This window comes from Centruroides sculpturatus, unplaced genomic scaffold, assembly GCF_000671375.1.
Source record: "Centruroides sculpturatus isolate CEXI.00-Female unplaced genomic scaffold, Cexi_2.0 scaffold547, whole genome shotgun sequence".
In the NCBI taxonomy this organism is placed as follows: Eukaryota; Metazoa; Arthropoda; class Arachnida; order Scorpiones; family Buthidae; genus Centruroides; species Centruroides sculpturatus.
In genome coordinates, this window is record NW_019384676.1 from 384,566 (window position 1) to 398,055 (window position 13,490).

The following is a 13,490-nucleotide window of genomic DNA, read 5'->3' on the forward strand; positions in this document are numbered from 1 at the left end:
GAATTTTTTCCTCAAAATGAAATGAACAGAGTGAGAAACACTAAAGTTATGACGCATTAAATATTATTTTAGGTAAATCTCGGCTATTTAAGGCTTCCGACAGTGATCCGATGTTAAGCAAGTATATAGATTCCCATTGTCCAGTCGGACTGCAAATTGAATTGAAAGAAGGATCTCAGATTATGCTAACTAAAAATATAGATCTGCAGAAAGGTCTTGTGAATGGAGCTCGTGGTGTTGTAATTGGATTTGATCAGCAACGAGAAGGTATCGAATCCCTTTGTGTACTTATAATTTACTATTTACAATCTAAATGTACATTGTCTAGAGGATTACATAAAATGTGCTAAATATAGATAAAGAACTGACAAATATTTATCCTAGCATCTATCTAATCTCTCTTGTTCTTGAATCATTCTCTTTTAGTTCAGTCTCTTCTTTTACCCTCTGATCTTCTTGCAATGAAGATCAGAGGGTAATAGTTACCCTATTACCCTCTGATCTTCCCTGTTCTAGAGAGGGATCCCTATTACCCTCTGATCTTCCCTGTTCTAGAGAGGGATCCCTATTACCCTCTGATCTTCCCTGTTCTAGAGAGGGATCCCAAATTATTAATATCAATTCCCAGAAGTCAATAGATCATTCTTGGAGATCAATTGAAAATGATTCATTAAAAATTATTAGTCCAATAGGTTATATATATATATAACAGTTCAGGACGTAAATTTGAATACTGTAAGTAGATCTTTTCTGAGAAAACAATCTACAGCTAAAAAGGTAAAAAAAAAAGCTCAAAACTTCTTTAATGATTAATATTTACATTAAATTTTGTATACTCCAAGATCTAATTACAGTGCCATTAAAATAAAAATAGGTGTATATTTAAATTTTTTTTGGATATATCTTGTAATATTTTTAAATTACATATAAAATTATAATTTTGAATTATCCGATGCTACACATTAATCGACGTGAAATTTTGGAGGAGTTTGTGCCCAATAACATTAAAATCCGCATTATTTCTTTTTGTCTTCCAACATTGCTCTAGTGTTAAATTTAGAAATGACAGAAGGGATTGCGACTTTTCACATTATTCATCCATTCTGCCTGAAAATCCTCCACTTCCGATTCATCCATGTTGATCAACTGCTGGTCCTCCTCTATCTTCCCGGTTCTATAGTCTTTGCGTTTCTCCAAAATTCGAGATTTTTTTCCCAGACGATAGCCGACACTCATCTTCTCGGTTCTCGTTCTCGAATCTCTGACACGCTTTCTGCTATGTCCCGCTCCTACGGGCCCCTCGTAATTTGACACCGACGCCTGGTACATTTCCGGTTCTTCGTTTCCCTTCTTCTGGTATGTCATCACGGAAGAAGTGGTGAAAGTGTGGCAGTCGGTCGTATCTGTCGGAAAGCGTGGAGAAGGAACGTCAAACGGTCGGAAGCGCGATTTGAAATGAACCGTATCGCGGAATTGCTCCATTGCAGAACCAACAAGATTCGAACGATGTAAATTTGAAAAAATGCCAGCATCTCTAACAATATTCTTAAATATTTCCGGAGGATCTGGCTCTTGAAAGAACGGATCATCTTTGAAAGGTTTCAGGAAGTTGGAACCAAATCAATCAGATCTTTCCTTATGCGATTTTGAACCATGTTTTCTCTTTTTTGAAACAGACATCTGGAAGGGTAAAATATAACAAGTTACTTATGAAGTACTGTATTATTAAAATCGCAGTGCTACAGCATAAACTAAAGTGAATATTGCTCTTATAAGCGCCATTTTGAATGGTTTTCTGATTCAACAATAAAAAGCTATATCCTAAATCACGTGACACTCAAACATTTAATTGGCTGATTTTAAATAACGATTCGGTATAAAATTTAGAACCTTTAACGTTAGGCGTTATTTATATTAACGTTATTTAAATTTTAAATTTCTCCGTTTTTTAATAAATTAAATACGGAATATTATTTTAAAATTCCATTTAAAAAACGTAGAAAATTCAAATGCGTTTTTAATTTTATAAAATTCAAAATATAAGAAAATTCGCTTAATTATTTTAAAGTTTAAAAACATAATTTATTTCAATAGATTATGTTTTTAATCATATTAAAAGCAAAAAGTATAAGTTAAAGGATTCATTTTAATACATTTTCGATTTTTACCTTTTCGAGAACGCAATTCGATCTGAAAGCAATTTTTTTTTCNTTTTTTTTTTTTTTTTTTTTTTTTTTTTTTTTTTTTTTTTTTTTTTTTTTTTTTTTTTTTTGCACGTCGAACCGATTTTTTTCCTTTTCCTCCTTTTATTTTTCGTTTATTTATTACTTCCTTAAACTGGAAGAATTCGAAATTAATAGTAACTCTAAGAAAATGTCAAAGAAAAAAGGGAAATTTAAAACTTCCCTAACGGACGAGAATATACCTAAGACGAATTTTAATTCGCTGAATAGGTTTCAATTGTCTTTATTGAACAGTGGTCTGTTACCCGCTGCAGAAGCCGAAAAAGCTGAAGGATTATTGCCTTCTAAACCCATGGAGTTTTCTAAGTTTGCCAAACACGTTGGTCTCTTAAGAAAATACGACGTGTTGCTCCGCATCGAATTCCAGGTGAGTGATTGCTAGGCTGTTTTTTTTTTTTGAGGATGACGTGCTCCATAACGAAAGCAAGCTTAAGCAATGGCGTCGTCGAACGGTGCACACTCTGTAAGTAATCATACATTTTTTTGTTTATATAATAGTTTATATGGATTATTCCCAAAAAATTATACGTGTTTTGGAAATATTGAGTAAAATTAGTCTAGAATCGATTAATTATATGGAAGAAAACCTTTCAAACAGCCGTAGTTCGTAAACTGCACACGTGCCGGGCTGTGATTTGCTCATGTATTTAAGTAACTTGTAAAACACGGAATTCATATAAAACGGAACGTATCTACCGTGTTATGGGGGGTCTATTGTATATACTATATGTATACTATACATATCACTATATGTCAACTACAGTAAATGCCTCAGGTTGCCGATAGCTGGCGTGAGAGTCGTCAGTAAGCGAGGAGTTTGTTTATCTATTTGGTTAGTAGTTAATTCAAGCATTTTTGGAACTTTTTTTCTACTGTTCTGTAAAAAAAATCATATTAATTGATAAACAAAGTTCAGTTATAAAACGAAATTTAGCTCTCTTAGTTTATCTTCTGTCTCTATAGGGACGGGTGTGTGTATATATATATATATATATATACACACACCCGTCCCTCCGTCCCACCGGCCCATTGTGGGTGAGGACATCAGTCGTAGACAGACACACACATCACTTTATTTCCTTCGTTCTTCCTCATCTCTCCCTTCCGAAAGTCCGTCTACACGCCTTTTTTTTATCTTCAGCGTAAACACATTTCTAATAAATTAATCGATTAAATCAGATTCATATTTGCCCGTGTTTAAGCTTTCAAACTGCTAAAATAATTTTTAATAGCACCATCGAATAGAGTATGAGATGTACTGTACAGTGCTTTAACTAACCGATCGGTAAGGATTTCCGAACAGACTCTTTGACAGATGTCTACTGGTAACTGAAATAGAATCTGGAGGATAAATGGTATCGTATAAAGCAGTAACAGCGCTGTCTTTTCGGACGATAAAGCAAAATAAATGATGCCGCTTCATCATTAATCATTCGATCTTGAATTTGTGAAACGAAAAATTTGCTTTGTCTTAAATATTTCTAAGGCAGAAAGTACTTATCAGTAACCTAAACCAAAATCAAAATCATATTTTCTACCAATTTCTCTACATAAATAAATTTATTTCTGTGTGTTTTGTATGAGCGGTTTGCAGTGGCCAATGGCCGAGTGGTTGCGATGGCAGCATACTGCTCTAGGAGACCCGAAATCGAACCTGGATGGGCCGAAAAACTCAAGGATTTTTGCGGATATGTCGGAATGCCCGGCCGCCCTATTATGGGCCATGCCAAATTCGTATTGGTTTGCTTAAAACGTCCTCATAGTGCTTACACTCCAGAAAGATTTAAATTCTATTTAGACGCAAACGTTTGATGTCACGATAAGATAGCCAATCAGATTAAAGATACGGTAAATTAAAATTTGAAAAACTAAACATTAAATTTATGTTACATATTAAATATTCGCTTATTTATTACAATTAGTATTAAAATAGATAGTAGATGCTAAATTGTAATAAATAAATAGCCCTTTTTTTTATAATTATGCAAGTAAAACACTTCTTAATTCGAGAATTAGTCAGCAGATGGCGCTTCTCCTTTATTTTGTATCTTTTTAAGGAATAAATTATTCAGAAATTAATTATATATAAGCGCGATTTGAAATGAACCGTATCGCGGAATTGCTCCATTGCAGAACCAACAAGATTCGAACGATGTAAATTTGAAAAAATGCCAGCATCTCTAACAATATTCTTAAATATTTCCGGANATAATATTACCAATATCATAAAAAATATATGCATTTTATTTGCTTAGAAATATTTTAGAATAAATTTTGATGTAATAAAAATATTTTTCAATGATTTATTCATGAGAAATATATATATGTGTATGTATATATATAAACTAAAATCGAATAAATGATTCAAATCAATCTCTTTCGAGACACTCGCCGGATATAATATCAATATTTTATCGAATTTATTTTAGTTTAGAAAATTCTGCGTAGAAAATAACCAGAAATGGGCAAATGTTGAATTCATTTTAATATAATTCATTCAACGAGATGGCAAATTACCGAGAAATTTAAAAATGGCTCACGTGACCAATTTAAAACGATTAAAACTTAATTTCCCGGTCGATTTAACTCTATATTAATAATAATATGGCCTCGACACGTAAAAGTATTTAGAAATTCTTATTACACAATTCCATTATTACGTAACTCGGCATTATTAGCGTACCGACACCTATCGATCGATTAATGAACTATAATTTATAAGCCGTGACATCAGCGGTGACGTGAAATCAATTGTGACGTACGGGATATTTAAAAATTCAAATCGCTAATGATGTTTTAAGCCGTCATCACGACATCAATTAACTAATCTTGCGAAATTTTCGCTTAGAAAACATCTCGGTAGGGGTTGTTCGAGCTTTTAAATATCCAAAGTTTCCGTGTCTTAGAGTTATATACGACTTTCCCTTCGCTCTGCTTGGTTCGAGCCCGACTAACACGCATGCTTGAAACACTTGCCTGGAACATCGCTAAGAATTTTCTATTTATAGTGGGCAACACTTCTGTAGAACATAACGTCTACTACAGCGTGTAGTAGAGCCGGTGACAACTCCTCTCTCTCCACAGAGATCATCCTCTTCGTTGCACGTGATTGTTTTTTTTTTTTTTTTTTTGCACGTCGAACCGATTTTTTTCCTTTTCCTCCTTTTATTTTTCGTTTATTTATTACTTCCTTAAACTGGAAGAATTCGAAATTAATAGTAACTCTAAGAAAATGTCAAAGAAAAAAGGGAAATTTAAAACTTCCCTAACGGACGAGAATATACCTAAGACGAATTTTAATTCGCTGAATAGGTTTCAATTGTCTTTATTGAACAGTGGTCTGTTACCCGCTGCAGAAGCCGAAAAAGCTGAAGGATTATTGCCTTCTAAACCCATGGAGTTTTCTAAGTTTGCCAAACACGTTGGTCTCTTAAGAAAATACGACGTGTTGCTCCGCATCGAATTCCAGGTGAGTGATTGCTAGGCTGTTTTTTTTTTTTGAGTTGCTCCTACCCTACCCGCTCCACAACTTCTGCATGCGCTTACAGAGCGATCCCAGACCTGTTGAGGGATCAAAATCTGAGTTAAAAATATCCCGATCTGTCCTCCTCTCTCGCCTTGTAACATGAATGGAAGAGTGAAGCGCGGGGAAAATTACTCCCTCGAGTCCCTACACGCGATCTGCTTACCTTCTAGTCACGTCCAGGGTATATTTTTAAGTTTCATTAAGCCCGAGAATTTATTAATTGTGGCTCTTCCATTAATCGTGCCTTTATATAAGAGGGGATAAACCTCGCTCCGTAAGCCAAGGTAAATAGATTGAATTCTTGCTATAAAAAGTAATTATTTGTCTGGATTCATCCATATCGTTATAAGTGGTTTATCGATTAAAAAGCCAGGTGAGAGAACAGAAAATGTCATTGATCGGTTAAAACTTCCATCTTCGGTTACTGCCTGTATACTTGGTTTTTTACTATTTATTAAAGAATTACGTTGTTATTGAAATTTATAAACATTGTAATTCTCGAGGAATTGTTAATTTACAAGTAAATTCATGAAATAAGTAGAAAAAAATGCAAAAATTTATGCATTTTTAGAGGGAAAAAATCAATGACACCGGTGAACGCCGGGTCAGGAAAGTCTATATAAAGCGATGTTTTATTAATTTGTTTAAAGAGTCGCTGCTTTTTATTTTATTTTACTTGTTAAATGCTGAGTTTTTCGAATAAAAGACCAAAAAGAAAAAAAAAATTATAATATTGGAATATTAGTGGATTAAAGAAGAGCCCTTCTGGCAAAGAATTTCTTGGCAACTTTTATAATATTCTAGAATTACTTATGACGTCATTCTGATCATATAGTTGTCCTTCTAAATGTTTCTCACATCAAGGAGTTTAATTTGTCGAAACATTAACCATATTAGTGCAATTAATATGAAGTACAGTACATAATAGTTTATGAAAATGAGAGCAAATTATCGTTTCATTGGACGAAATTTTAATTTAACAAAAATATTTTATTAACAGTTGTTATTACCATTTAGAATTTCTGTTATTATTTTTTTAAATATATATTTACCAAAATATATTTTAAAATGTTTAACTTGTTCAACAACTTTATTTTGACCAATAGAATTGATGACTTCGCTATCGTCTGGCAATGCGAAACTGTAATTTTTATATTTACGTAATTTAACGTTTTTCTAAATTAATTAATACAAATTAATAACTGTAAAATAATAACTAAATAGTTTTATATATAAAAAGATTCATTTGAAATATTATTAAATTCAAATATTTAAAAATTTAAAATGTTATTCGTCCCGAAATTTAAACTTTAGCACCTAAAAATTGCAGATCAATACTTCATAATTATTCAATATTTTTCATATTTAATATTTTAAAAATATATAAATTTCGATTTATTATTAAATACAAATAAATTCAAATTTTAAACCAATCACGTAGACGTATTTAAAAAAAAAGAAAAATAATCTAACATCGGTTTCTACTGGATGAAATTCAAAAAATCGATTTCAAAATTGGTTTCTGCAAATATAATTTTTCGAATAAACGAATTTAATTTTAAAATAAATTATAATAATATAACAAATTTTAAAATTTGAATAATTAAATAATATAAATTTATGTTTAATAAAGTTCAGTGGAAGATATTTATAAATTCTGATAAAATTTTATGTTACTTATGAATATTAATACAAAATGGAGGCGTTTATTTAATAGTATTGTAAAATTATGGTCTGAAAATCCCTTAAAATTTATCATTTTTCAGCACTTACCCGATAATAATGACGCCATTTTACGATTTAGCATTTATAATAAAGGCATTTTAAGTACTGTTATCTATTGGCATATATAATAAAGATATTTTAAATAGCATTAATTCAGTTATAGCGTGCTTTTTCAACGCATTCTACCATCATAAATGCAATTAATTCGCGTCATATTGTACTATTTTCGAATCAGTAGCCTTTCGTTATTTTTATTATTGCTTGAACGTATTGCAATAAAAACAAGAGGAGAAAGTAATTTGGACATACAGAAGAATTTTTTTCTGTATATGAAAAGGATAAAGTTTTTCCCCCTCCTATCATTGCCTTTTTCTAACTTATTTTATATAAAGATTTATCATTACAACATATATATTGTGAACCGGTAGCCATTATCTTATAAATCCTTTATGCTTGTCTGAGACAAAACTAGATTTTTATATTGTTTTTAAGAGAAAGTTTTAAAAGTTATACAGTATTTTAAATAAAATTTTAACAGAGGAGAACTTCAGTAAACAGCGGCGAGTCATAATTTTCTTCTTGTTACATAGCCACGTTTAACAGAGAAAACTGCGAAAATACTGTTTAACAGAGGTGAAATCCAGTAAACAGTGTCACGTCATAATTTTTTTCTTATTACGTAGTCACGTTTTAACAGCGAAAACTGTAAAAATACTGCATAACACAGAAGTTCGGTAAACAGCGGCGCGTCATTATTTTCCTTTTATTACGTTCAACGATAATTTAAATTTATAATCAGAGCATTGATAAATTTTGTGTAAACAAATAGTTTTAAATAATATTGTAGAATATATTTGATTAAAAATTGTTTTAAATTTAAAAAGGCAGAATACTTATTGAATAAAATTCAATTCAATGTCTAACATGTAAAGAAATGACAGAAGGGATTGCGACTTTTCACATTATTCATCCATTCTGCCTGAAAATCCTCCACTTCCGATTCATCCATGTTAATCAACTGCTGGTCCTCCTCTATCTTCCCGGTTCTATAGTCTTTGCGTTTCTCCAAAATTCGAGATTTTTTTCCCAGACGATAGCCGACACTCATCTTCTCGGTTCTCGTTCTCGAATCTCTGACACGCTTTCTGCTATGTCCCGCTCCTACGGGCCCCTCGTAATTTGACACCGACGCCTGGTACATTTCCGGTTCTTCGTTTCCCTTCTTCTGGTATGTCATCACGGAAGAAGTGGTGAAAGTGTGGCAGTCGGTCGTATCTGTCGGAAAGCGTGGAGAAGGAACGTCAAACGGTCGGAAGCGCGATTTGAAATGAACCGTATCGCGGAATTGCTCCATTGCAGAACCAACAATATTCGAACGATGTAAATTTGAAAAAATGCCAGCATCTCTAACAATATTCTTAAATATTTCCGGAGGATCTGGCTCTTGAAAGAACGGATCATCTTTGAAAGGTTTCAGGAAGTTGGAACCAAATCAATCAGATCTTTCCTTATGCGATTTTGAACCATGTTTTCTCTTTTTTGAAACAGACATCTGGAAGGGTAAAATATAACAAGTTACTTATGAAGTACTGTATTATTAAAATCGCAGTGCTACAGCATAAACTAAAGTGAATATTGCTCTTATAAGCGCCATTTTGAATGGTTTTCTGATTCAACAATAAAAAGCTATATCCTAAATCACGTGACACTCAAACATTTAATTGGCTGATTTTAAATAACGATTCGGTATAAAATTTAGAACCTTTAACGTTAGGCGTTATTTATATTAACGTTATTTAAATTTTAAATTTCTCCGTTTTTTAATAAATTAAATACGGAATATTATTTTAAAATTCCATTTAAAAAACGTAGAAAATTCAAATGCGTTTTTAATTTTATAAAATTCAAAATATAAGANTACACGCGTATAAGTTATATATAATTGTACAAAACAATATTCTACATCGTTCTGGCCCAGTGCCAATAAAAACAAAGTGACCGGACAATGTTAATTTTGACAAAAAGTAACGAATTTTCAACTTTAAATGTCAGTTAAGATAAAAAAAAATTTTTTTTCTCATTCGCTCAGCGGGGCCGATGAGACGCCTAAACTATAATGGACGACGTGTTTTGGAATCCGGGTCAAGGTCACCGGAAGAAATAAAACTAAACGATTGTTTGCCTAAATAACTATCGTAGTTAAATTTATACAAGATTTTGCTGGTTTTAATCAAAAAACAAGAAAATTTTTCCCTGCCGAGCTTTGGTTTTATTCCCCCCTCAACATGAAATCCCGAACTACCAGGTATAAAGGTGAATGACCTGATGCCTTTTCTCTATCCCTTCGTTAATCGATCAAAATGCAGACTCACTGACATTCAACCCAGGTAAACTATCGGCATCGCTGATACATATACGTACAAGAAAATGGGATTTGTTTTCTCTTTTTATTCAATTGAAAATCGAAGATATGTCGGGAATTGGGCACATTTTTTTCTTCTTCTTCTTCTTTTCTCCCTCCCTCCTTTTGTTCATATTTTACTGAATTGTTATTTTAAGAGACGTCTCTTCCGGATTTTCGACGTGTAAACATGTTTATTTTTCTACTTGCCATCGTGTGAAAATGCTTTTAAATTTCGTGTATTTATCGGAATTTAATTGTTCGAGATGGCGTGCTAGCCGACGAAACGTAATAATTCCGTCATCGATTACGTATCTCAAATTTAAACTCGAATCCTGTGACGTAAATTAGAATCCGTTGCGCTGATTGATGGGTAATAGGAAGAGAGCAAAATGTCATCGATTTTTGTGTTTATTACTAATTTTAAAAGTTGTGTGTATTGCTGCTCGCGGATTGGTGACGTAGTCGACTTCGTTTTTTCTTTTTTTAAATTAACCAATCGTGTTTATTAAATAAAAAATTAGACGTCACGAAAATTATTTAAAGTCTTGCACATTATAAATATGTTCATCTAAAGAATACATTACAAAAACCCTTTGGATTGGACTATTTATACACGGCAACGCGACATTTGGGCGAATTTTCTAAGGAAACTGGCTTTTACTTACGTGTTACTCACGTGAAGAAAACCCGCAAAATTCCACGGGGCCAACCTATTGGCGAGATGCGAACATGACCCTTTCTATAGGAAACTGGCCCCTATTTAGGTGGTTTACTAACATGAAAAAAGCTCCAGTAGCTCGCTGATGAGGCGCAAACCCGCACCCACCTACAAATGCTTTGAAGCACAAAATCCTTTGGAATCTGAAGATCCTAAATCTAGAGGCTTTTTCATTTTCAATAACAGGTGCTAATACACATGTTAGTCGAAGGACTTAAGAAGTTGAATAATGGAAGGAAACCGAAGTAAAACTCGGTTTCTAGGCAGCTTATTATAAGAGGATATAAAAATAGGCTACAAGAAGTTTTATTAAATAATAATATTCATGATCAGTGTACTTATAAGTTACGAAAGAACCTAGACAAGCGTGGACTTTAAGCCAGTCCCCTTTTATATAATATAAAGCCCTAGCAACGATATTTAATATTCTGCAGAGTACTGTAAAGCATTGTAGCTAATACTAGATTTCAAATACTGGAGTAAGACCGAGTATCGACATTTGTGCACGTGTGAGACTTCTTAAAACACGAGGCCCTATTCAAAAATTTAACTTGCTATACCGAAACCGCCTCTATTGTGGGCCTGGTCGAACTCAGGTTTTTTTTTTTTTATTATACTAAGAGGGTCTTTTATAGTAATCCATTATAAATTTGACCAGGCCTACAGTAGGGCAGTCGAATGATGAGAAAGGCGGAAAATCCCCGAAAAATTACCGGGGTTTCTCAACCCTTCAGGATTTGATTCCGGATCCCCCCAAGAGCGGTAGGCTGCTTACCGTTATATCATCCCGTGTTGGATATGAGAAAAACTCTGCTCGCGGGGCGGAAAGAGGAAAATAAAAAAGCTTTCAGGATAATGAGTTTCTTACTATACGATAATAATCGATTAATTATAGGTTTATTACTATATGTAAGCAAATATTCTGTAAGCATCACGCTTGATTATCTGTATAAGAATAAGTTAATGTGATTACATAAGGAGAGGAATATAAATTAATCTAATACTGTAAAACCTGCCTAAAACGGAAAAAAATAATTCGTTATTCCGCTTTACATTGCTAATAAACCAACCAAAGGGATTAACTGTAACGATTTTTTTGCAGAATATTTTATCAAATTAGCGAACTGCTTTTTATTTATTATTATTATTATTATTCTAAATTTTTAAATACAAAAAAAATTACGAATTTTTAATATTTTCTTACACTTCCCATATTTTATGCAAAAGCCAAAAAAATAAATAAAGCGTTTTCGTATTTAATATTCAAATTTTGAAATTTTTTTACGTGTTGAATTTAATACACGCGAACTGATGACATCATCAATTCTTACGTACTTTAATGAAACCAATAAGAAAGTAATACAGTTATCACGTGCCTCGTTTTTAAATTATTTTGAATTTATAATTATTTTATTTTATTTTCTGTGGAACGGTGACATCATCGATTTTACGCAAACATTTTTTTTTTAATTTTATTTTTTAACTTTAGATACTTTTTGAAACTTGAAATGTATTGATTAAAAAATGGCGTATTGCCGTTTCTTCTCTCCCCCGTTTAAAACTCTCAGAAATGATATCATCAAATTTTAAATTCAAATATAATATCTAAAAGTTGATTGAGCAGATTTAGAATAAATACGAGCAAATTCGTGACGTCATTGTTTTGATGTCATCAATTTTTCGATACTATTGTTTTTTTCTTTTTATGACGTTGCCGTCGTTTAAATTTTAAATATGTACGCCTCCCAGATGAAAATTTAATGATAGAAAATTCTATTTTTTCGATGATTTATGTTTAATGCGCCCGAAAATTTCATTTCTGTCGGAAGAATATTGGCGAATCTAGAGCTAGCGAGGCCCTACATGGAAGCCATTTTAGAAGTCTTTTATCTTCAGAAGCGTCTAAAATCATTGCTATTTTAATTGGTATTTTGATTTATTCTCTGCGCTGGGAAATAAAGAGCGTGTGGGAGGCCCTAGGCACAGCCTATATTATCTTATTACATTTTCAGAACTGTCGTTAGTGAAAAATTACGATCGAAAATTTTGTTTTTAAAAATAGAACAATGGTGACTCTGCAGCTTGAGGGGGCCCTAAACAGCGATCATTTTTGAGGCCTCTCAATTTCAGGAACATTTAAAAATAAGGTGTTTAATTTATTATTCTTGCCTATTTGGTGCGATCTGAAGTCAAGAATTGGAGCTTTCCATTCGCTAGGCCCACCAGTGGCCGAATGAATAAAACCACTGAAAACTGATAGCACGTGCTTGCGCCTCATCAACGGGCACGTGGAGTTTTCCGGGTTTATTTACGTGTCTACACTTAAATAGGTGTTAGTTTACCATAAAGGTTTTCCATGCCCATGGAAAACCATACATGGCCATGGAAAACCATACATGGGCCGATCGCCCATGTATGGTTTGATAGGTTATACAGTGCCTATCAAACCAAGCATTCCAGGAAGTTTTCGGGGTGGTCCGTCCAGATGTTTCGGCCTTCCTATTGTGGGCCTTGACGAACTCGTAATTGGCTTGCTAAAAAGAGCCCGCTTAGTGCCACAGAGCGGAAAGAGTTTTTTAAAAAGGCCCATCAAATCAAACCATCCAGTCGTGAGGCCTTAGGGGGTAGTTTACATTTAGAACTATTACTGATGAAAAATTTCATTTGCATTTTTCGCATTTAAAATTTATTCAAAAATGTCACGTGCTCGCGTGACGTTTACAGTTGTTGCCGAATACGTCAGCAGAAAAATTAGTGACATCATCAGTTCTTGTGTTTACGTATAAAATATTTAAATTCGCTTTTACGTACGTTCTTACGTCATTAATTTTATTTTAAATTAAATTGGAAAAAAATATATATATATATATCGAT

At 32.9% G+C, this 13,490-nt stretch overlaps 1 protein-coding gene across 1 annotated transcript in view; it reads left to right on the forward strand.

The window, feature by feature from the left end:
* Window positions 1-5,151: 5,151 nt before the first annotated feature.
* LOC111626856 (receptor-type tyrosine-protein phosphatase kappa-like) overlaps window positions 5,152-13,490 on the forward strand; it is a 35,093-nt gene continuing 26,754 nt past the window's right edge. Inside the window, exon 1 of the mRNA XM_023370380.1 lies at window positions 5,152-5,712. Coding sequence (XP_023226148.1) covers window positions 5,476-5,712 — 237 coding nt within the window. The 5' untranslated portion in view covers window positions 5,152-5,475. The remainder of the gene's footprint in view (window positions 5,713-13,490) is intronic.